This window comes from Crinia signifera, chromosome 4 (assembly GCF_055691185.1).
Source record: "Crinia signifera chromosome 4, ASM5569118v1, whole genome shotgun sequence".
NCBI classification, from domain to species: domain Eukaryota; kingdom Metazoa; phylum Chordata; class Amphibia; order Anura; family Myobatrachidae; genus Crinia; species Crinia signifera.
In genome coordinates, this window is record NC_139220.1 from 284,852,474 (window position 1) to 284,878,331 (window position 25,858).

At 45.9% G+C, this 25,858-nt stretch overlaps 1 protein-coding gene across 1 annotated transcript; it reads left to right on the forward strand.

Moving 5' to 3' along the window:
- Positions 1 to 2,582: 2,582 nt before the first annotated feature.
- On the forward strand, positions 2,583 to 22,122 carry C4H8orf58 (chromosome 4 C8orf58 homolog). Its single transcript, XM_083179836.1, has 7 exons — positions 2,583 to 2,672; positions 17,290 to 17,969; positions 18,732 to 18,878; positions 20,014 to 20,182; positions 20,696 to 20,793; positions 21,509 to 21,627; positions 21,727 to 22,122. Exons 1-7 carry the CDS (start codon positions 2,624 to 2,626, stop codon positions 21,824 to 21,826), a joined length of 1,362 nt encoding a protein of 453 aa, XP_083035962.1. The 5' UTR covers positions 2,583 to 2,623; the 3' UTR covers positions 21,827 to 22,122.
- Positions 22,123 to 25,858: the final 3,736 nt, after the last annotated feature.

Genomic DNA, 25,858 nt, shown 5'->3' on the forward strand with positions numbered 1-25,858 from the left:
GCTGTAACTTGTAGTGGGCATAACGGCGTGTGCTGTAACTTGTACTGGGCATAATGGCGTGTGCTGTAACGTGTACTGGGCATAACGGCGTGTGCTGTAACGTGTACTGGGCATAACGGCGTGTGCTGTAACGTGTACTGGGCATAACGGCGTGTGCTGTAACTTGTACTGGGCATAATGGCGTGTGCTGTAACGTGTACTGGGCATAACGGCGTGTGCTGTAACGTGTACTGGGCATAACGGCGTGTGCTGTAACGTGTACTGGGCATAACAGTGATGTGATCCTGGTTTGTGTACTGTATGTAGTATTTTCTGGCTCTTTTCAGAGAGAGACAATGTCCAGTATCAGCATACAGAATCAACAGCCTGAAGTTGAGAGTGTGTTAAGTCAGGGGTTAGTGCCAGACAACTATGGGTCCATTCACATTTTACAGTCTCACCAACAAACACAAGTTAATATTGATGAATCTGATATTCAGACACTATTGATACTTTAGACACTATTGATTGCATGTCAACAATGTATCAAAGTGTAGTGAAGTGGTAATCCCGCCTACTGTTATGTTGGCTCCGCCCATTATTGAATTGTTGCCGCCCACATGAGGCCACTTCCAGAAATATTCCAGGGCCACTTTTAGTCCCCAATCCGCCCCTGTATGTAGTGCACCATAAAGCACATCAGCCATTTAAGCTCAGAAGCACAGGATCATTACAGATCCAATCGGAAGATTGCACAGTGTGTACGACCCACGTATATGTGCCACATGAATTGTATGTAGAGCACCTTATAGGATCAGCATAGATCCAATTGGAAGATCGCACAGTGTGCACGGCACTAATTGAGTGCACACCCTTTGACAATTACCAGTGACTCTGCCTGACAGATTGTGAGCACTAGTACAAGTGTAGGACAAATCTGTCCGCACGGATTATACATCTGCACCATATGCAGTGGTTCAGATAGAACTATCGTGGGCAGAATCAACCCCATTTGAGGAATATATACGCAGAGGGCAATACATTGCTTTGATTAGACAACAGACAGTGAGAATATCACCGTGTTAATCAAACACCCTACACAGGCACTGCATTAATCCACTATCACACTGTGGAATTTAAGCAGTAACTAGACAAGTATACTCAAGCTACAATATTCACAGAGTGATTTTTAATCTTTAAAATTTCTTTTTCTCTTTAAATCTATATCTTGTTTTAATATTTTCACTACTTACCTTAAGGTCTCATATCATTGACAAACTGTATTATCCAGCACCATTACAGAATGATGACCTACTAGCTCTTAATAAAGTTTAATAAATAAAACTTCTAAAAATAATCAAATACGTCAACAAATAAAGTATACACCTTTTTTAGGTAAAAATAATATTTTATTACTGTGGAACAGGAGTGCATCCCAGTCAAACTGATTCACCTTTTTTCTCTTCCATTGTTATTGTCTGAGATTGGATCTGATATATCGCATGTAATATAGTGCTAAATAGTGCGTAAAATACTGCCGCCTGGGTCCTTTCCAGGCAGCACAAGGGGGAATATGGGTGACCTCTCCAAGGGGTGAAGTCACCCTAATGTATGCCCACCTTTACCATCAGGATTTGGAGCATTGTAATTCCGCTGCCAGGATTATGATGCTGAGCACAGAATGATTGTCTATATCCCCTTTTTCTCTGTATTATCTATGGTTTCAGGTGTAGATGTATGAAGCAGTGATAAGGGAGAAGTGAGCCAGAGGAGAAGTGGCCCATGGCAACCAATCAGCACTGAAGTTACATCTATCATTTGCATAATATAAAATGACACAGAGCAGCTGATTGGTTGCCATGGGCCACTTCTCCTCTGTCTCACTTCTCCTCCCTTATCACTGCTTCATACATCTACCCCTAATAAGTCTGTGCTATGACTAGTTTTAGTTTTCTACCCAACTGGCCAGATGACCACATTTTGCTGATATAATGGTGGCACTACTGTAAGTCCATAGAAGAGTGTAAGACACTGTGACAATGGCCTAATACTACGTAGCCTGCTGGAGTGACACTGTAGTCCTCGTCCAGTTTATGGGAAGAGACATGTAACACCTCTCAGTCTTGTTTCTGCATCAATGCCCAGGTCCAATTTATGGGATCAGTGCAAACACTGCCGCTCACCTACCGCCCCTCTGTAATATATCTGTACGTGGAGTTTATGACCTAACACATTACTCTATTGTGCCTAAAGAGGAGAGTGAGGCTGGTCTATGAGAGCAGATGCTGACATTATTGCAGAAGTGTCAGCCCAATGTCATATGTATCAGTAATAGAGTGTCAGCTCTTTAGGCCCACAGTAGCAGTCCTGTGACGTCACACCTTCTATACGTGTTTGCTTCTTTTCTCTAGAAGCTAAGAGTGTGAGAAAGAACAAAAGGCTTTTCCCAAAGAAATAAGCCCTCATTAACAGCCTAACACCCCCCCCCCCCATACACACAATACCTCCCATCTCCAACCAGCTGACATTACTGACCCCTCCCAGAGACACACACAGAGGGGCTTTTATCTCACTCTCCCACACTCTCTACCACATCACTGGAACAGTCTCCCTCATTAGTACAGGGACTCCTGCCAGAGGCAAGATGCTGGGCCGTCACAGGAAGCTTACCTTTGGGACACTATGGAATCAAGGTAAGAGCATGAGGTGGATTTTATACAGTAGGTCTTATATATAGATTTACTACATAAAATTTATTTTGCATATATTGCACATATGAGAACTGATGCTTCCATGTTTACTAACCAACAACTCTCCAGACACACAGACTAAATACAAACTATGACATGAAATACAGCCCTGTGTGCTACAACGCCCATTGCTTAATAATGGACACCTGTGTACATCTTATAGTATACACATTGTACTGTATATAGGTAAAACCCAATAGTGTACACACACACACACACACACACACACACACACACACACACACACACACACACACACACACTAATATTAGTACTATATACCTAAAGGTGTGACATACATTGTGTGAATTGGCATTGAACATGACACTTACACCTGCCTCTGCCAGAATAGGGGTAAATGAGATTGGACACAGGGCAAGTACAGATGCTGAGGATCATGGTCACAAAAATATAGAGCTGCTTGTGATTGGCTGTTTGCAGTGCTCTGCTGCTGACATTGATTAGTGCTGTTTGCATCGCTCGGGTAGTTATTCTCTTCGCACGTTTAACATGGATATATTTATAATGAATTCAGGGTATGCAGTGTAGGGATGGCCATCGTTGCCTTTGCCATCAATGGCAAAAGTACAACTGACCATCGATGGTGTATAACTATGCAATTGATGACCATCAATGTTTTTACATATTGACGGTCATCCATCGTCTTTGACTGATTGGCCTGTGGGCCAATCAGAATATGGGGGTGGGGCTTCATGGGTGTCCTGGACGGAGCTTCATGGGTGCCCTGGGCGGAGCTATGCTCCGTGTCCCAGGAATAAGCAAAACAAAACTATTTGTTTAAGCTTGACATCGATGGTGGGAAACCATATGGTTCTCCCCCATTGATGTCAAAACTATTAAAAATTGGCCATAAACCATCGATTTCTTCTAATGGATGGTCGATGACCATTCCTAATTCAATGCACATTATAATTACTATTATCATTATTATATTATTAATATTTCCTTATACAGTGCTTATACAAGGGTTCCAAAGCTATAAAAAAGTACATAAATAAATGAGCCAAACAGGAAAACAATGACCTTACAGTACAAGACAGTGTAGGACAAGAACATGGTATATAAACTTCTGCATTTAATGCATGACACTTAAATAATCCTCATGGTGGCAGAAACTGAGGGTTAGGTGCTGTTGTGGGTAGCAAGGAGTAGAAAAAAAGTCTATGAGAGAGAAAAGTAAATGAGGGGAGAGGGCCCTGCTCATGAGAGCTTACATTTTAAAGGGTAGGGGCAGGCAGACAGGGGTGACACATATGGGGTACAACTGTGCAAGGAACAAAGGGCTAGGAAGAGAGATAGGCCCCGCAGCACACCACACCCTGCACTAGTTGTAATTGCCTTGTAAGCAGGTCCCTCCGATTCCATGGTACAGGTTGAGTATCCCGTATCCAAAATGCTCGGGACCAGGAGAATTTTGGATAACGGATTATTCCGTATTTCGGAATATTTTAATATTTCAATGATGTATTTTGAAGTATCTTGCATTTATGCTGTATAAACACATAATATACACACAAATATATTTTATTACCACATAAAATACACACAAACATATTTTAATTGTTCAAAAAACAAGGTTTCAAAACGTGAAACAAAATGTGTGTACTATCTCAGCACTGAATTTGAATGCCAAGCAATCATTTTCTTGCACATATATAGTGCCAGTTACATATCATGTCCCCAGTGATGCTGTTACAAATGTCCCCAGTGAGTTTTTAGCAAAAAAAAAATTTTTTTTCACTTTCTGGAATGTCCGTATTTCGGAATAATTCGGATAACGGATATTCGGATACGGGATACTCGACCTGTACCATCTTCCCAATGACATCCTCAAGAAGATGGTGCCACACAGTGAAAGCAAAGACATATATCACTATGAAGATGGCACCACAGGAGGAGGAGGGACCCTATAGCCATTGCAAGGTGAGATGTGTGGCTGGGAGGCGCTGCTCAGGGTATGTGTGTGTACGTGTGCGTGTGTGTATGTATGTGTGTGTGCACGTGTGTGTGTATGTGGGGGGTTCCCTGTATTTTGCTGACAATTCATAAAGCACCTTTGACTTTTTTTTACCACTACACTCTACATCGTGACATGTTGGCTGAGGGTCTATTTAAGATGGTTCATAAATCTGCCCTGATTTCTAGGGCCCCATTTGTGGCAATAAGAGATGGCATACTAGGGCCGTGTACTACTCTATTCATACCAGCACAGATGCTCTGATAAGCAGCTATTACACTGAATGGTAGAACCTAGGGGTAATTAACTAAAGGTTCCAAAAATGCAAAGAGGTGATGTTGCCCAGAACAACCAATCAGATACTGTCTATCATTTCTCATTTGCATCTTAGAAAATTATAGTTCAAATCTTACTGGTCGCCCTGAACAACATCACCTCTTTTCATTTTCAGCAACTTTAGTGTATTTAGCCCCTGCTGATTGCGACGGACAGAGATTGCGCTGCGGGGTCTGCCCAGGCCTTTTCCTGCCTATACGCGGACCGTGTTATTATAAACAATAACACTGCTGCCTAAATGTGGGATAGTCTTGCAGAGTAAGGGCCAGATGTATCAATCTTTAAAAAAGTGATAAAATGGAGAGTGATAAACAGCCAGCCAATTAGCTCCTAACTGCCATTTCACAGGCTGGGTTTAATAGGAGCTGATTGTTTATCACTTTCCACTTTATCACTTTTTGAAGCTTGATACATCTGGCTCTAAGGGGCCCATTTATCAAGGATCGAATTTACAATGTGATCTGGGCGGAATGTTACCACCCAGGATTTTGATCGGGCTGCTTCGCGTCCCCCATAGAAACCTATGGGGGATGCGACCGGCGGCGGTGAAGGGGGGATCACAGCAGGGACCGGAGATTCCTGCTGCGTTCCCTCCTACATACATTAGGGTGATACTTAATATTTGTGGCTAATCCCAGAAAACGGGTGTTTGGGGATTTAGCGGCAAATATTGAATGCTAAATGAGCCCTTAAGCCACTTAGATTAATAGCAAGGAAAATCTTAATAAGTAAAATTCATAGTAGAAGAGCATTCGTTACACAGTTGATCGGCATATAAAGGGCCAGATTCTCTAAGCTTTAAAAGTGATAAAATGGAGAGTGATAACCAGCCAGCCAATCAGCTCCTGTCTGACATTTTTCAAACACAGTCTGTGACATAGCAGGTAGGAGCTGATTGGCTGGCTGTTTATCCCTCTCCATTTTATCACTTTTGAAGCTTAGAGAATCTGGGCCAAAAACTGCATTTGGTCAAGCTGCTGACATCATCTTGGGAAATTAGTGATGTCTGGCAGCTCAGCACTAATAGACTTCTGTGAAATCTATAAAATACTATGGGGGAAATTTACTAAGATGGGATTTCTATTTCACATGGGATTTCTATTTCACATGGGATGTTGCTATGTTGCAACCAATCAGAATCTACTTTCTACTTCTTATTTATGTAGCACCTTCAGGAAGATTAGAGATAGTATCTGATTGGTTGCCTATAGCAACATCCCGTGTGAAAAAGATCTCCCATCTTAGTAAATTTCCCCCTATATGTTAAGAGGGACAATTGGATATGAGTTCAAAATAGGAATTGTTCATTTTTAATGGTAGAACATCATTATATGCTAAGCTAACAGGTGATTGTTACACAACTACAGATAAATCAACTATCATTCAAGAAGACATCACTGACATTGTTTCATTATCTAAAATGAAACTTATTTGCTATTTTCCAGTTTGTTTCTTTTAAAACAAACCCTTATCGATTAAAAGTACTTTCACTGCATAGAACAGTGATTTTCAACCTTTTTACCTTGTGGCACACAAAATAAGATTTTAAAATTGCCAAGGCACACCATAAGATCCCCACAAGTCAAAACACATTGGCCCCCACAAGAAAAAGAAAACTATTGGCCACTAGACCTGGGGGCACACTTGAGAACAGCTCAAGGCACACTAGTGTGCTATGGCACGGGATGCGGTTACTTGGTCTACAGCATGATGGTTGACAGTCATTAGGTCGACATGGGTCTAGGTCGACATGGGAAAAGGTCGACATGGTTCTAGGTCGAAAGGTCATTAGTTTGACAGGTCCTTAGTTCGATAGGTCATTAGTTCGACAGTGTCTAGGTCGACAGTCAAAAGGTCGACATGGGGGTTTTCACTGTTTTTTGAGCCGACATGTGCCGACAGGCGGTATTTCACGCTCTACCATATACTAGGGCAGTGGTTCCCAAACTTTTTTGAATCACGGCACCCTGAGCATCAAAATATTTTCAAGGCACCCCTAGGCCAAATGCTTCTTATTGAGAAATTCAGGAAAAAAATATTTAATTAAGTGCATTGTGTTTATATGTCACAGTTATCTGGTGAGGGACAGGATTTGCTTCTGTTTGTCCACATATATTATGATTGGCAGCCACAAGCATTGGTTTTGCCTGGTACATTGACCCAAAATAATATGAATTGATCTTGATCCACCAACCTAAGGCACCCCTGCAAGTGTCCTGAGGCACCCCAGGGTGCCTAGGCACACAGTTTGGGAACCACTGCACTAGGGTGTAATGGGAGAATAAAATAGTGTGTAGAGCGTAGCGAGGCACCGTGCCTGACGCATTGCGAGCGCAGCGAGGGCATTCAGTGCACTTTAAACTGTGTCCATGTCGACTGTGTTGACATTCAGGTAAAAAAACAGTGAAAAACCCCATGTTGACCTATTCACTGTCAACCTAGACATTGTTGAACTAATGTCCTGTCCAACTAACGACCTGTCGAACTAATGACCTTTCGACCTAGAACCATGTCGACCTTTTCCCATGTCGACCTAGACCCATGTCCACCTAATGACTGTTGACCATCATGTTGTAGACCAAATGATCCCAACCCCACAGCACAGTGGTTGAAAAACACTGGCATAGAACGTCATCAATATAAAATCTCCACACAGAAAAAAATAAGACTTCTAAGCATCTGTAGAATAACAGGAGGGCATAATATTTGTCTAGGAGCATATGGCGGATATGTATCAAGTCTTGGAAAAAAAATTAAGTACAGCCTCAGAAGTTCTAGAGCGTGACAGTTAGAAAGAGCTAATTGTGACACGGTGAGTGCCAGACTGTATGTATATATATATATATATATATATATATATATATATATATATATATAGACATATATATAGACAAAAGGGATGCACTCTCCAATTTTTATTGGATTTTATAAAATCAGCCGTGTATTTAGTAATACATATACATTACTACTGTGTGGTCTATGCTGTGCCTTATCTTGGATTGTTGGAATCGATGTTTATCTCCTGATGAAGGTCCTTGGACGGAAACGTTGAGTATCACAAAATTTTTTCTTCGATGTATATGTATTACTAAATACACAGCTGATTTTAAAGTGCATTTATAAAAACTGGAGAGTGCGTCCCTCTTGTCTATATACATGTACTCTACAAAGTTCTGGATGTCACCCTAGGAGTTGTTTCTAAGTTGGATGAAGTGCGATCCTGTATTACAATATTATATATATATATATACACATACATACATACATACACACACACACACACACACACACACACACACACACACACACACACACACACACAATTAGTGGACATTAATGCTATGTAAAATGTAGATTATAGGTCTACCCCACCTGTTGTCACCCCAGTCTGTCTGCCCCTCCCCTTTATAGAATGTAAGCTCTCTCAAGCAGGGCCCTGTTCCCTTATGTACTTTTCCTTCTTTTACTTAATCCAGTGGTCTTTTGCCGCCCTGATACTTATTTCAGTGTCACCTGCTTGTTTATGTACCTGTACTGCTTATTCCTTTATGTACTCTGTAATGGGGCACAGCCGATCCCTTGTGGCACCATATAAGTAAAGGATAATAATGATATATATAAGAATCAGCATTTAAGGGCGGTGATCCTATCTATGCTAAGTAATTATTCTAGTTGTGAGAGCAGAGAGCAATTAGAGAAAGGGGCTTATATAATGTCTGGACACCACCGTAGATACAGGATTTTCACCTGTCAGAGTCCTGAGACGGCCTAACGTAGTCTTGCTGCAGACAGATTCAGGGGGAGCGTTGTCTGATACTGACTGATGGAGACGGGTTGGGAAAGTTACTGTGGCGCCAGGTGGAGCCATTGACAAACTGAGAAACATAAAGAAACAAACCTGGAGGTCACACAGCTACATATATGTCTTGTTCCAACCAGACATTCTTATTATTATTATATATTATTATTATTATATATTATCACATATATGTCAGCTCACAGATTACGTTACACCCCTGACTGCTTCTTCTGGAGCTGGACTCGCACATATTTGCAGCAGTATGGGGGCTTTGAACAAAAAGACGTGAACCATCAGTACCATAAGTGCAGATGGCGGTGTATGTCACTTGTCCCTGTGCAGATGGCGGTGTATGTCACTTGTCCCTGTGCAGATGGCGGTGTATGTCACTTGCCCCTGTGCAGATGGCGGTGTATGTCACTTGCCCCAGTGCAGATGGCGGTGTATGTCACTTGTCCCTGTGCAGATGGTGGTGTATGTCACTTGCCCCTGTGCAGATGGTGGTGTATGTCACTTGCCCCTGTGCAGATGGTGGTGTATGTCACTTGCCCCAGTGCAGATGGCGGTGTATGTCACTTGCCCCTGTGCAGATGGCGGTGTATGTCACTTGTCCCTGTGCAGATGGCGGTGTATGTCACTTGTCCCTGTGCAGATGGTGGTGTATTGCACTTGGCCCGGTGCAGATGGCCGTGTATGGCACTTGGCCCGGTGCAGATGGCCGTGTATGGCACTTGCCCCGATGCTGATGGCCGTGTATGTCACTTGCCCCTGCGCAGATGATCGTGTATGTCACTTACCCCGGTGCAGATGGTTGTGTATGTCACTTGGCCCAGTGCAGATGGCGGTGTATGTCACTTGCCCCGATGCAGATGGCCGTGTATGGCACTTGCCCCTGTGCAGATGGCGGTGTATGTCACTCAGCCGGGGGCAGATGGCTGTGTATATCACTTGCCCCGATGCAGATGGCCGTGTATGTCACTTACCCCGGTGCAGATGGTTGTGTATGTCACATGCCCCGGTGCAAATGGCCGTGTATGTCACTTGCCCCGATGCAAATGGCCGTGTATGTCACTTGCCCCGATGCAGATGGCCATGTATGTCACTTGCCCCGATGCAAATGGCCGTGTATGTCACTTGCCCCGATGCAGATGGGCGTGTATGTCACTTGCCCCTGTGCAGATGGTGGTGTATGTCACTTGCCCCTGTGCAGATGGCTGTGTATGTCACTTGGCCCGGTGCAGATGGCCGTGTATGTCACTTGCCCCGAAGCAGATGGCTGTGTATGTAACTTGGCCCTGTGCAGATGGCCGTGTATGTCACTTGTCCCTGTGCAGATGGTGGTGTATGGCACTTGGCCCGGTGCAGATGGCCGTGTATGGCACTTGGCCCGGTGCAGATGGCCGTGTATGGCACTTGGTCCGGTGCAGATGGCGGTGTATGTCACTTGCCCCAATGCTGATGGCTGTGTATGTCACTTGCCCCTGTGCAGATGATCGTGTATGTCACTTGGCCCGATGCAGATGGCGTGTATGTCACTCGGCCCGGTGCAGATGGCGGTGTATGTCACTTGCCCCGATGCTGATGGCCGTGTATGTCACTTGCCCCGATGCAGATGGCGGTGTATGGCACTTGCCCCTGTGCAGATGCCAGTGTATGTCACTCGGCCGGGGCAGATGGCGGTGTATGTCACTCGGCCGGGGGCAGATGGCTGTGTATGTCACTTGGCCCGGTGCAGATGGTTGTGTATGTCACTTGGCCCGATGCAGATGGCCGTGTATGTCACTTGGCCCGGTGCAGATGGCGGTGTATGTCACTTGCCCCGATGCAGATGGCCGTGTATGGCACTTGCCCCTGTGCAGATGGCGGTATATGTCACATGCCCGGTCCAAATGGCCGTGTATGTCACTTGCCCCGATGCAAATGGCCGTGTATGTCACTTGCCCCGATGCAGATGGCCGTGTATGGCACTTGCCCCTGTGCAGATGGCGGTGTATGTCACTCGGCCGGGGCAGATGGCGGTGTATGTCACTCAGCCGGGGGCAGATGGCTGTGTATATCACTTGCCCCGATGCAGATGGCCGTGTATGTCACTTACCCCTGTGCAGATGGCCGTGTATGTCACATGCCCTGGTGCAAATGGCCGTGTATGTCACTTGCCCCGATGCAAATGGCCGTGTATGTCACTTGCCCCGATGCAGATGGCCATGTATGTCACTTGCCCCGATGCAAATGGCCGTGTATGTCACTTGCCCCGATGCAGATGGCCGTGTATGTCACTTGCCCCTGTGCAGATGGTGGTGTATGTCACTTGCCCCTGTGCAGATGGCTGTGTATGTCACTTGGCCCGGTGCAGATGGCCGTGTATGTCACTTGCCCCGATGCAGATGGCTGTGTATGTAACTTGGCCCTGTGCAGATGGCCGTGTATGTCACTTGTCCCTGTGCAGATGGTGGTGTATGGCACTTGGCCCGGTGCAGATGGCCGTGTATGGCACTTGGCCGTGTATGGCACTTGGCCCGGTGCAGATGGCCGTGTATGGCACTTGGTCCGGTGCAGATGGCGGTGTATGGCACTTGCCCAGGTGCAGATGGGCGTGTATGTCACTTGGTCCGCTGCAGATGGCGGTGTATGTCACTTGCCCCAATGCTGATGGCCGTGTATGTCACTTGCCCCTGTGCAGATGATCGTGTATGTCACTTGGCCCGATGCAGATGGCGTGTATGTCACTCGGCCCGATGCAGATGGCGGTGTATGTCACTTGCCCCGATGCTGATGGCCGTGTATGTCACTTGCCCCGATGTAGATGGCGGTGTATGGCACTTGCCCCTGTGCAGATGCCGGTGTATGTCACTCGGCCGGGGCAGATGGCGGTGTATGTCACTCGGCCGGGGGCAGATGGCTGTGTATGTCACTTGGCCCGGTGCAGATGGTTGTGTATGTCACTTGGCCCGATGCAGATGGCCGTGTATGTCACTTGGCCCGGTGCAGATGGCGGTGTATGTCACTTACCCCGATGCAGATGGCCGTGTATGGCACTTGCCCCTGTGCAGATGGCGGTATATGTCACATGCCCGGTCCAAATGGCCGTGTATGTCACTTGCCCCGATGCAAATGGCCGTGTATGTCACTTGCCCCGATGCAGATGGCCGTGTATGTCACTTGCCCCGGTGCAAATGGCCGTGTATGTCATTTGCCCCGATGCAAATGGCCGTGTATGTCACTTGCCCCGATGCAGATGGCCGTGTATGTCACTTGCCCCTGTGCAGATGGCGGTGTATGTCACTTGGCCCGGGGCAGATGGCGGTGTATGTCACTTGGCCCGGGGCAGATGGCGGTGTATGTCACTTGGCCCGGGGCAGATGGCCGTGTATGTCACTTGGCCCGGGGCAGATGGCCGTGTATGTCACTTGCCCCGATGCAGATGGCCGTGTATGTCACTTGGCCCGGTACAGATGGCCGTGTATGTCACTTGCCCCGATGCAGATGGCTGTGTATGTAACTTGGCTCTGTGCAGATGGCCGTGTATGGCACTTGCCCCTGTGCAGATGGCGGTATATGTCACATGCCCGGTCCAAATGGCCGTGTATGTCACTTGCCCCGATGCAAATGGCCGTGTATGTCACTTGCCCCGATGCAGATGGCCGTGTATGTCACTTGCCCCGGTGCAAATGGCCGTGTATGTCATTTGCCCCGATGCAAATGGCCGTGTATGTCACTTGCCCCGATGCAGATGGCCGTGTATGTCACTTGCCCCTGTGCAGATGGCGGTGTATGTCACTTGGCCCGGGGCAGATGGCGGTGTATGTCACTTGGCCCGGGGCAGATGGCGGTGTATGTCACTTGGCCCGGGGCAGATGGCCGTGTATGTCACTTGGCCCGGGGCAGATGGCCGTGTATGTCACTTGCCCCGATGCAGATGGCCGTGTATGTCACTTGGCCCGGTACAGATGGCCGTGTATGTCACTTGCCCCGATGCAGATGGCTGTGTATGTAACTTGGCTCTGTGCAGATGGCCGTGTATGGCACTTGCCCCTGTGCAGATGGCCATGTATGTCACTTGCCCCGTTGCAGATGGCCGTGTATGTCACTTACCCCTGTGCAGATGGCCGTGTATGTCACTTACCCCAGTGCAGATGGCCGTGTATGTCACTTGCCCTGTGCAGATGGTGGTGTATGTCACTTGGCCCAGTGCAGATGGCCGTGTATGTCACTTGCCCCGATGCAGATGGCCGTGTATGTCACTTGCCCCTGTGCAGATGGCCGTGTATGGCACTTGCCCCTGTGCAGATGGCGGTGTATGTCACTTGGCCCAGTGCAGATGGCCGTGTATGTCACTTGGCCCGGTGCAGATGGCGGTATATGTCACTTGCCCCGATGCAGATGGCCGTGTATGTCACTTACCCCAGTGCAGATGGCGGTGTATGTCACTTGCCCTGTGCAGATGGTGGTGTATGTTACTTGCCCCGATGCAGATGGCTGTGTATGTCACTTGGCCGGGTGCAGATGGCCGTGTATGTCACTTGCCCCTGTGCAGATGGCGGTGTATGTCACTTGGCCGGGTGCAGATGGCCGTGTATGTCACTTGCCCGGGTGCAGATGGCCATGTATGTCACTTGCCCCTGTGCAGATGGCCGTGTATGTCACTTGCCCTAGGGCACAAAGCTGTGTATGTCACTTGCCCTAGGGCACATAGCTGTCTGCGTACCTGCCCCCTAAGAGATAACTGTGTATACACGCCTGTCCCCATATGTACAATACCTCGGCGCCATCCTGTAACACTAGTCATGCCGCTGGAATGTGTACAGTATTTGTCATCTGATAAATTCCACAAGCAGCATCTTTGTAAGCCAAGCGGAGCTCTGTGTGGGAGTCTGATCCAGTGGGCAGAGAACAGCAACTGTTCATTTTGTCCTTTATAATACGCTTACCACATTGTGTGAGCCCTTTATATCACCCAGCAGCACATATAAAGCTGGCATATAGAAAGTGTGACTCTGTATTACTGAGGGAGGGGCAGAGAACATCACATGGAATTGGCAGGTCGATAATAAAAAGGTCAACAGTCAAATAGGTCGACCACTATTAGTCGATACATAACAAAAGGTCGACACGAAAAACAGGTGGTTTTTCATACTTTACTATCCAAGTGGACATAGAGTTTGATTATAACAGTGTGCCCAAAGCATGGCTAGCGTCAATGGTGTCCATGTCAACGTATGTTGACATAGATACCAGAAAAACATAAAAAACTCATGTTGACATTTCGATGCTGTCGACCTAAGCCATGTCAACCATTTTTTATTGTGACGACCTATGACCTGTTGACCAATAGTGGTCGACCTATTGACTGTCGGCCGTGTGGACCCATAACCCATCAAACACCCAGGAGCCCCAAAGTGCCCATGAAGCAGCCACAGGTGCCCACTGTAACGGAGTGGTTCCCTACAAGTCCCAGAATACTGTCCAGCCTGTTCTAGACTTGGAGAATACATGCTGTGGGATAGCAAGGCAGCCGGATGTCCTTCTGGCTGCAGGCATACTACCCGACTTCTGACGTCCCCGAGGCGGGACGTAGCTGCGGCGAAAATTTCGGGGGCGTGGCCTATACTTGCGGCTCTCCCGCGAGGCCACGCCCCCATTTTGCCGATATGGGGGCATGACCCAGATGCTCTGTGAGCCTCTAGCCATGCCCCCAGCCCCCTGGCTGCGGGAATAGACACTGTGCGCATGCGCACAGCATTTATTCCCCGATGCTTAGCAGCAGACAGGGGGGGACTCCCAACAGCCCCCCCTCACCGCGGGACACTGCCAGTGTAATCTGGACTGTTGGGATGTATGTGCAGGGGGGAGGAGGAGGTGCTGGGGACAGCCACGCTGAGCTGTCCCGGCATGAGGGGAGGAGGAGGCGGCACCCAGAGGGGGTGACGGAGACCCCCCCGCACACCACATTACAGGTATCGCGGGGGGCTTCCGTCACCGCAGTTAGTACATATGCGCTGGCATCACGGCCGCCGGGCGGCGATGTATATTAATACATCCCGCCCATGGAGAGAGTCCCAGCCAGCTCCAGTGAAAGCAATGATTACACATATCTTGATAATACACCAACTAGACAACAGATTAGGGGCCAGATGCACTAAGCTTCAAAAGTGATCAAATGTAGAGTGATAAACAGCCAGCCAATCAGCTCCTGGTTTCCTTGTCACAGAGTGTGTTTAAAAAAATGTCAGGCATGATCTGATTGGTTGGTTGTTTATCACTCTCCATTTTATCACTTTTGAAGCTTAGTGCATCTGGCCCTCCGGCAGTTGAGCAAATTAAAGGATATAAAGAAAACCTGGACTATTAATGGTACCCTTCAAACAGGATATCATTGGTCCGACCGTCCTGCACCACATGACACGCAGTTGGTATCAGTTCTGACTGGCAAGAAAAAATAGGGAGTGCAGCCTCCTGGGAGGGCAGTCATGGCATTATCAGAGACAGGTACATAGCTGTGTTATCAATACAATACCTGTACATGTGGTGCTGTCTATGGATCCTCCTGTCTATTCAGCCCTAGGTGTTATTCATGTGCAGATTTAGCCCAGCCAGTGCTCCATTGTTTGTTTATTGAATATATCTGACCTGCTGTTATCAGATGAAACCAGGAATGCGGCAGCTCTAGTTATTCTGCATTCCCATATCCCAGCACCATCGCTGGATGGTTTCAGCTATGGCAGGAATCTGACTTGTAATAATCAGCCGTACAAGGCGGGGAGGAAACTGGGAGGTGCATGTCCAGGTGAGACAGGTACACTGGGGACTAGGCCAGCACAGCTCAGTCTCAGCTGAACACTGCCAGGGTTGTGTGTATAATACCTGGATTATCCTGTCCCAACAGCTCACTGGGTACGCTGCTGCCAGGTATGTGACTCTCTCCTAAATATGATACTATATCAATGTGTAGAAGCCGATACATATCCAGGTGTCAGTGATGACTGCAATAATATCATTATATATGTAGATGGCTAGATCGTTGGGGTAAGCAGCAGTTATGAACCTGGAATGCTAGGGTGCCTTGCAGACTGCGTGTATGTGTGTATATATATATATATATATATATATATATATATATATATATATATATATATATATACTGTATATATGAAAATAAGAGGTTTGTTTCAAATAATTATAAACTGAATCAATATGCAGACATACTCACCACATAGCAACCTATAACCACCATACGTCATTCCTTAAAATAGTTGCAAAATCTACTATTACTAATTATGTATTTAGAAACTTGTCCTTTTGCATCGCACTCGCCATTCCCAGGTTGGGGTGCAGTGGCCTGTAACCACATGCTCAAATGAATATATAAACAGGGGGCTCACCACAATAAACTAACTCACCTTAATACACAAATAATCAAATATATAATGGGGTTTTAGTACATAAATTGATCAATGCATTTAATACTGCTTTCACATTGCAGAAACGGGTATTGACCCTGTATTCTTAAAAGGGACTTTAAAACGGGTCTGAACCTTAAGACCTTTCACATTGCAGGTGAAAACCGTTTTAAAAAGCATTTAATACCATTCACACATTCAACCTGTTTAACCCCCAAGGGACACATTTCAAGCCATAGAAATAGAGCCATTCACACTGCCTAAAAAACAGCTTTGAAACGTGTAGGACTTTGCTTTTTAAACGTGTTGAAATACCAGTTAACTTTAACCGGTAAATCAACTCTGGCACCTTCACATTGCAGCCTTAAACGTTTTAAAATGGAAAAAAAACGGCAATATACCATTTTAAAAGTGCAGTGTGAAAGGGGTATAAGTGAGCAGCCCATCGCCAAGGGGTCCTGCACTAACAACCAGTCTCCTAAGAACCTGGCAACTGCTGACACATTATAGATAAAATAGACATGTGCTTGTTTCCTGGTTTAGTGCTCATTTGCCAAACAACTTATGGCTTTTCACGGTGAGGCAATCACCAACACAACTGAAAGGTGAGGTAGTTTTATTATGGTGACTGTTAAACCCCCTGTTTATATATATATATATTTATAATGTATGTGATACTGCTCCACTTTCCTTATCAGTTCAGTATTATTTTACTATGCTATGCTGGTGCACGAGAGGTTGCATTTATAGTGCATGAAACTACTGTCATGCTCAGCACGGATGGTGCAATGGTTACTTCCTCTTAGTACTGAGGTTATGGGTTCAATACCCACCGTGGCTCTATGTACTATTTAAATAACTGGTAATAATTACATGTGAATGCTTATACGGTCATGCTGCAACAATGTGTCATTAATCAGCTATCTGCTGACAGTTACGTAGTGCTGTACTTACTGCAGACATCACTACATGGTGTTTGCATTGCAGAAAACTGCACTGAACAAATCTTCATGCATCTCAATATTGATATACTTTCTTTTATGTTTACAGAGCGTTCAGAGGGCTGTGTACTGATAGGGCGCACAGCTGTTTATCGACGCCTAATGGATCCTCCCACGGGTTGCGGCAATTCTGCAGTTCCTCCTTATGCCCAATTATCACATGACCATGGAGGAAATGGAGAATATACTATCAAAATGAAACGTAATTGCTTTGAAAAATCAGTGTCAGAAGATTCTGGTGTGGAGATACCACCTCCTTCCCCATTTGGGTCTGAGAGCAGCTATAACCCAGATGAGCCAGAAAGTCTAGAAAGCTCCACCCCTGAGTATTCTGAGACTCCAGAAAGCTCCGCCTCCGAGGATCCTGGCAGCCTGAAAAGCTCTGACTATGGAACACAAGACTCCTTTTTACATTCTGAGGTGACGCACCTACTGGAGCATTCTGTTTCCAAGAATCCTGGAGGATTTACAATACAACTCCAGGAGGATATTGACAGACTGGAATATTTTCACCCCCAGCCGAGGGAAAGAGACACATCAGGTGTGCCCCATAAGCTGGAACAGGCAGTCCTCAGGAGCAGACGGCCCCGGAGCAGTAGTAAAGAGTCCATCCAGAACAGGGCAGCAAGGCATAACAGGAAATATCAGGGATCACTGAAGGAACAATGCAGAGGGAAAAGCTTTTCTCACCAAGCGAGGAGTCCGACTCGTCCCAGAGAAGAAAATAAGGTACCTTCTACATACATCACATATAGTTGGAGCATTTTATTATTTATTTATATACCAACATATTCTGTATAATCCTATACAGAGAACTTTATACCGACATATCAGTCCCTGCCCCAGTAGAGCTTACTGGAAATACCTTTAGTGGTTGACATAATGCATGTCAAGCTAAATTGGGTCGACTCAATGACCCAGACCCCAGCTTAATATCTAATATCCCTAACACAATGCAAGTGCATTGGAGCCAGAAAATCAAACAATGGGGTGAATTCAATGCTTTCTGCGAGCTGTGACAGCGAGCAGGGCTGCTTGCTCGCTGTCACAGCGAGCGGGGTCAGTATTCAACTGGCCACCTGCACACGCCATTTCCCCCCTTGCTAGGTTTTTGGAGCGAGGGGGAAACAGCAAGTGCGGCCGCTAAAACAGCGAGGCTCGTGGCTAAATGCAGCGAGCTCCCTGCATTAGCCGCAAGCCTCGCTGTTTGGGGGAATCCTTGCTATTCTCTGACCGAGGATTTCCTTGCCGCTTTGAATAGGCTGAGCGGCCAGCGCAGGGGTTAAACAGTGAGGATCACTTATTTTCTGCGATCCCCACAATTTAACCCCCTCGCCGGCTACATTGAATACACCCCAATGTGTTACTATGGTGGGGGAAACTATATCAGCTTGAAGGTCCCCTGATGAATGCAGGGAGAATACATAAATTCCAACAGCTGGACCTTTACATATGGCCAGGCTCTCACTGTTTTTACTTTGTGCTTGTTAGGATCAGGACCCGCTGCCTCTGCCGGGTGATGGACTCCGGTACCTGGAGAGTCTGTGCGACATGTTAGAGCAGATTGCAGAGCTACAGCAAAGGAACCTGAGACTCCAGCATGAAAAGAGGGAGACGGAGGAGAGGCTGCGCAACCGAGTGAGTACCAATAAGGACACAAGCTGTGCAATATAGTGATCTGCTGCTGTCTGACATTTGCTGACATCTGTACAACACTATGGACTGACCATAACTCAATGTAGAGAACGGGGGCCACTGTGCTCCAGAGATCCTACGTGTAATGTTTCCTTGGAGTTTGTCCAAAGTATATTTATTATACCCACAAGGAGACTGATTACCAAGTGACGCCAGGGAAGATTCATCATTTATCACACAATGGGGCAGATGTATGAAGCCTGGTAAAGTGGTGATAAAGTGAAAGGTGATAATGCACCAGCCAATCAACTTCTGTCATTTTTTTAAACACAGCTGATTGGCTGGTGCGTTATTATCACCCCCCCCCCCCCCCCCCCTTTATCACTTTACCAGGCTATGGGGCACATTTATCAAACAATATATGTGGCTAAATCCCCCAAAACACCTTCCGATCCCTGCTGCATTGCCGCTGGCCACCTCCCCCATAGGTTTCAATGGGGAATGCGAAGCTGCCCGATGTATCAACATCAGGCAGCCCTGGGCTATTGCCATTCTGAGCTGGCGATAGCCCATTGTAACCTATAGGCTATGGGATCGCACTGCAGCCAGGGCAGTGCGGTCAGCGGGGGTCAGCACTAACCGCGCATGCGCACATCCCCCTGCACTTGTGGGATTATACATCCCAGAGCTAATATCACATTTGTAAATGCGATAATTGATAAGTGTCCCCCTAAATACATCTGCCCCATGTACAGTGTGATGAATTTTTCTTATTCTACTCTTGGTTCCACAATACAACATAACTAAAGAGACCCTGACTCCAAATAAATAGTACACTGTGGAATCCAAGGGTAGCAGGAAGTGCACTGACTTCTACAGAATCCCAGATCAATGGGCACAATTTCATGTAATCTCCTCCAATGATATCTGCTGGTCTACAGCAAACCTTCAGAACTATAGCTGGACAGCAGCCTACTTACATATGTTGAATTAAATCAGAACGGTAAAAAAAAAAAAAAAAATACACCTCCAATATTAAAAAAGTGACGCCTCAGCTGAAATGAATGTTACTTACTGCATTCTATATATATTGGTCACTTTGGTAGAAAGCGCTGATGTGAGATCTCTCTTATCATAGGTGCTAATCTTAGATTCATGTGTGTGCGGTGGCTCTCAGGCGTGCCGGGAATCAAACGATGACCTGACTGATAACTCCCCTCAAGATGGCGGACCTTGGGCAGCCCAGCATTACAGGAAGAGATCGACCTCCCATGCAGGAATGCTGCTTGGCTGGAACAGACACACAGGTGAGCGATTGGTACCAGGCTCCTGACGGGTACATGTGTACTGCAGCTACACCATACACACCGTGCCTTATGGTACTAAGCAGATGACTCTAGTGGTCGAGTCAACTAGGGGTTAAGGGCCAGATGCACAAAGCTTTAAAAAGTGATAAAGTGGAGAGTGATAAACAGCCAGTTCCAACATGTCATTTTTCAAACTCAGCCTGTAACATGGCAGTTAGGAGCTAATTAGCTGGTTGTTTATCACTCTCCACTTTTATCATTTTAAAAGTGTGGGTGATGCCAGTAATGTGCAGTTGGAACCCTGTCAACAACACCCTTCACAGCCTCTAATTCTAGTTTGCATATCCAGAAGGGTGTGTATTAAAATACGTTATATAGGGGATTACCGTATTGTATGGGAGAATACTGCATGGGTTATAAACCTGCACTGCAAGCCACAGGTGACAAAAGGTTTATTTGTTGACGGTGTCAGGAAAGGTGACTGATTCTAATAAGCTGCATGTTCTTTTACAGATGGAACTCTGAGAGAAGTCGACAAAATGGAACCTCACTATGTGAGTGTCCCAAACCTGCAGGCGAGAGACAGACCAGGAGCAATGCCAAGCTACAAAGTGAGTGCTCTCTCATCTCACACAGACGCAGTGGCACATTGCATTCACTTCATGACGACACTTGTTTCAAGACCACGTTCCCATAATGTACGTCTGCGAACTTTAGCATAAGAAGCAGGCATCGAAGTCTCAATTAAACAATAAGAGACAGAAAAATGAAACAGAAAAAGACTGTGTAGCTCTGGGAGTAAACTTAAAAGAGCTGATTTATGTATTCCCCCCCCCCCCCCAATGTTCTTTAATGGGGTCAGGGGTAAAGTGGGAGCCAAGGGAGGGAAGTAGCCGCCCTGTGAGTGCATAGAGTCCTCAAATGTGAGGCACCAGGTGGATATCTATTGATATACAGTATATATACTATACTGGGAATCCCCCACATCATGAAAAGCTGAAACTGTATAATGAAGAAGGCTCATAATATATTCCATAGAAGCAATGTGCAAAATTATGTTTATGTCAGCGTACTAGAAGGCTGCAGTGCTTTCAGTAAGATTGCGTTTACGTATTTTACCATTCCCCTAGGCCTCATATGCCGATTGCCCATGCACAACTTCTTCCTCACTTTATGGCACATCACCTGACTTCATTCCACCTACAGTATATAAGACATAAGGCCCTGCAAACCCAGAACTAGGTACACAAATCTGGGTCTAATGCTTACAAAATGGCTTCTTCGTCTTTATGTTCATTTTAATAAAGTTCTCTCTTGTTCCTACAGACAGAAGGGTCCCACTGGTATAAAGTGAAGGACATTCTCTCTAAACTGACCCGTAAAAGTTCAGGACCATCAGCGGCTCCGAGGAGCACTCACACTGCAGAGGCGCAGTACAACTGCAGGTACAGGAACAGCCATCCTCAAATAATGTGGTCTTTGTGCCAATGAGATACAGCAACACTAAATGTGTGAGGATCTAACCATCTCTTCCCTCCTCACAGGACTCAGGCTCTGCATGACGGAACGTCTCAGCACCCAAGAAGACTTTTCCTGCCTGGACTGGTGATTAGACCACGAAACCGTAGCCAACAGTTCCGGTGAGAGGCTGTTTTCTATGGAAATAAACTGATGGTGGAATATACTGTGCCAGATGGATTTACCATCAGTCGCACACGCCGAGGAGAAACGCACCAGAATCTGGGAAGATTGACAATTGCACCAAGTATCAGTGCCAAGGAGTATTCCCCCCTTCTTCACCACACCCTGCACCTAAGTGTTAGCAGCAATGCTCTGCAATAAGGGACTCGCTGACTGCTGCAGATCTCTGGTCAGAGGACAGGCAAATCCTCACAATAGCCCTTATTCAGATCTGAGCTCAGTACAAATTTATTTGGAAAATGGGCAAAACCATGTGCTCTGCAGGTGGGGCAGATGTAACATGTGCAGAGAGAGTTCAATTTGGGTGGGGTGTGTTGAAACTGAAATCTAAATTGCAATGTAAAAATAATGCAGCCAGTATTTACCCTGCACAGAAACAAAATAACTCACACAAATCTAACTCTCTCTGAGCATGTTACATCTGCCCCACCTGCAGTGCACATGGTTTTGCCCATTTTCACAAAAAATTTGTACTGCGATCAGATCTGAATAAATGTACGGATGTTCCCAGTGTATCACTATGCAGAGCTGCTTGATATATATATATATATGTTTAAATGTATGTACAGAACTACAATTGTATATATGTGGTTAAATTATAAATATATTTGGAATTAAAATATTCATATTTTATATACACCAAAGTGTATTTATGTTATACAAAACAAGACTCATTAGAGGTATTTCACCGTTTTGGCGTGGCATAGCCACCACCACGTGGACACCACTAGCAGTTACGGGATGTGCGGTTCCCCCACAGTGTTTGTGTATAATTCGGAGACTGTGGCTGTGCTCAGTTGGTGTAACACAGCGCCCCATGCATATAGTTTTATAGGGCGTACACTAAACAGCCAGGGTGTTAGCTGCAAAAGCAAGACGCTAGAAAGTAAATCCATTACCTTCCTCATGTCGCCAGGTCTGAACACTGGTCACTATGACTTACTGCATGGGCCTCCATCTGGGATTTTTATAAGAAGTTATTTGCATTTGTTGCTAAGGAGACTTCCAGTGGACTCGCACTTCAGACGGACTGGAAATGGAGGCCTCAAGGCTCTCAGGAACATGGGACTCTAATGTCATAATGGCGTCTCTTCTCTTCATCTAATAGGGGAATCAAGAAATGTAATTGTCTATATTGTAACCATAAACTAATATCCTTATATAACCAAACATTAATGTATATATTAATCCATGACATGGATTACACCTAAATAAAGTTCAGGCGCCAGACCACTTATACAATGTCTATAAGCGCCACTTACATATGATGTCCATGAGGGAGAGACCCTTACATACGATGTCCATGAGGGAGGGACACTTACATATATGATGTCCATGATCGAGCGGCACTTACATATATGATGTCCATAGAAACATAGAATTTGACGGCAGATAAGAACCACTTGGCCCATCTAGTCTGCCCCTTTTTTAAACATGTTACCTCAAACCATGTTTGATCCTTATTTTTTTGTAAGGATATCAATATGCCTATCCCAAGCATGTTTACATTGTACTACTGTATTTGCCTCTACCACCTCTGTTGGGAGGCTATTCCACTTATCTACTACTCTTTCTGTGAAGTAATTCTTCCTCACATTTCCCCTGAATCTTCCTCCCTTTAGTTTCAGTGCATGTCCTCGTGTTCTGCTGCTCCTCTTCCTGTGAAGAATGTCTCCCACCTGTACCTTGTTAAAGCCCTTGATATATTTGAAAGTTTCTATCATGTCCCCCCTTTCCCTTCTCTGCTCTAAAGTATACATATTAAGATCTTTTAGTCTTTCCTGGTACGTTTTGTGATGTAGGCCATGCACCATTTTAGTTGCCCTTCTTTGTACAGTCTCTGATGTATTTATATCCTTCTGGTTATATGGCCTCCAGAACTGAACACAATACTCTAGGTGAGGTCGTACCAATGACCTATACAGTGGCATTATTACTTCTTTCTTTCTACAGCTGATACCTCTCCCTATGCAACCAAGCATCTGACTTGCCTTCTTCATTGCTTTGTTACTTTGCCTACCTGCTTTTAAGTCCCCTGAAGACACCTAGATCCCTCTCTTCCTCAGTAGTTTCCATTATAGAGCCATGAGCGAGCGCCACTTACATATAATGTCCATGAGTGAGGGACACTTCCATACGATGTCCATGAGTGAGTGCCACTTACATATATGATGTCCATAAGCGAGTGCCACTTACATATATGATGTCCATGAGCGAGTGCCACTTACATATATGATGTCCATGAGGGAAGGCCACGTACATACGATGTCCATGAGCGAGTGCCACTTACATATACGATGTCCATGAGTGAGTGCCACTTACATATATGATGTCCATAAGCGAGTGCCACTTACATATATGATGTCCATGAGCGAGTGCCACTTACATATATGATGTCCATGAGGGAAGGCCACGTACATACGATGTCCATGAGCAAGTGCCACTTACATATATGATGTCCATGAGCGAGTGCCACTTACATATATGATGTCCATGAGCGAGTGCCACTTACATGTATGATGTCCATGAGGGAAGGCCACGTACATACGATGTCCATGAGCGAGTGCCACTTACATATATAATGTCCATGAGCGAGTGCCACTTACATATGATGTCCATGATGGAGGGACACTTACATATGATGTCCATGAGGTAGGGCCACATACAAACCATGTCCATGAGTGAATGCTACTTACATATATGATGCCCATAAGGGAGAACCACTTTCGTACAACATCACAAACTTCATGTAAGCGGTTCCTAGTCATACACATGATATAACAGGCCCGATGTCATAACTTATGAACATTTTATAGAGTATAAGTAGCGCTCGCTCATGGACATTATATGTAAGTGGTACACCCTTGTGGACATTGTACAATATGGAAGGGTGCACCACTTACATACGGGGGGTTATTCTGTTTGGCACGGTGGGACCGTATACGGGTGGATCGGGCTTTTTTTAATATGCGCATGCGTATCTTTCGCAAAGCGCATGTGCAGGGCCCTCACACTGCTCACGGACGGGTCTCTCCGTGCGAAAAAACTTGTCCGCAAGAGCACGGTCATTGTGGGCGGCATGTGGGCGTTTTTATGGGAGCGGCCGGAATAATGAGGAAAACTGGGCGTAAACATGGGCGTACACGGGGTGTGCACACAAAATGCACGGTGCCACAACCGCCTCGATCGGGGAACGCACCGTGCATTTTGGCCTAAAAACAGGTGGACGCCAAAGATTGCTCCTGACCACCCCTAGAGTTACCGCATGAGAGCGGACGCCTGGGTCTGCTAATTAAAGCTGATTACTAGTCAAACACATACACCTGAATGTAATAAGCAATGCTGCAGGCTATTAAGTGAAAACCATTATTTCACTACCTGCAAGCCAGACACAGCCCTCAAACACATTGGAAGCTTATCTTTCTACACTTCTCTACATGTAAAGGTTGGTTTCATTTTAGGTAATATTCATTCTAATACCTGGTTATATATGTCCAGGTAGTTATTTTATAACCATCTACACCCATTCAGAAAGTGTTTTTTTCTACTTTAAAAAGCAGGACACTCAATTCACAGGAGCCGACATGTGTCAACTTTTTCACTGTAACACAAACATACCAGTTTTTTATTATGAAAAAGACACATAAACCACGTCTAAGAGCAACAATGATGTTTTTGGACTCAATTTCTACTTGTAATGGTGGAGCAATGTCCTAAGGCAGGCATGCCCAAAGTCAGGCCCGGGGGCCAATTGCGGCCCGTGCTGTCATTTCAAGTGGCCCGCAGCCTCCAACTGGAAGCGGGCAGAGCATTAGATGTGGGAAGCACAGCACAGGACACTAAAGGTGGGGCCCTGGGGAGCGCGCCTTTACCTTGCTGTCTGCTGCAGTGAGGAGGTGCCAGCTGCCACAGTCAGATGTGTTTGGCGTTCTTCCCCTGCTGCTGCAATCGTATATCACCCTACTCCACAATCAC

What these genes read in the sequence shown, in the direction of transcription:
- C4H8orf58 (XM_083179836.1), top strand. Translation starts at nt 2,624, where the DNA reads ATGCTGGGCCGTCACAGGAAGCTTACCTTTGGGACACTATGGAATCAA. An exon ending in TGGGACACTATGGAATCAAG is followed by an intron (nt 2,673 to 17,289) that starts GTAAGAGCATGA and finishes TTATGTTTACAG; the next exon opens with AGCGTTCAGAGGGCTGTGTA. An exon ending in GTCCCAGAGAAGAAAATAAG is followed by an intron (nt 17,970 to 18,731) that starts GTACCTTCTACA and finishes TGTGCTTGTTAG; the next exon opens with GATCAGGACCCGCTGCCTCT.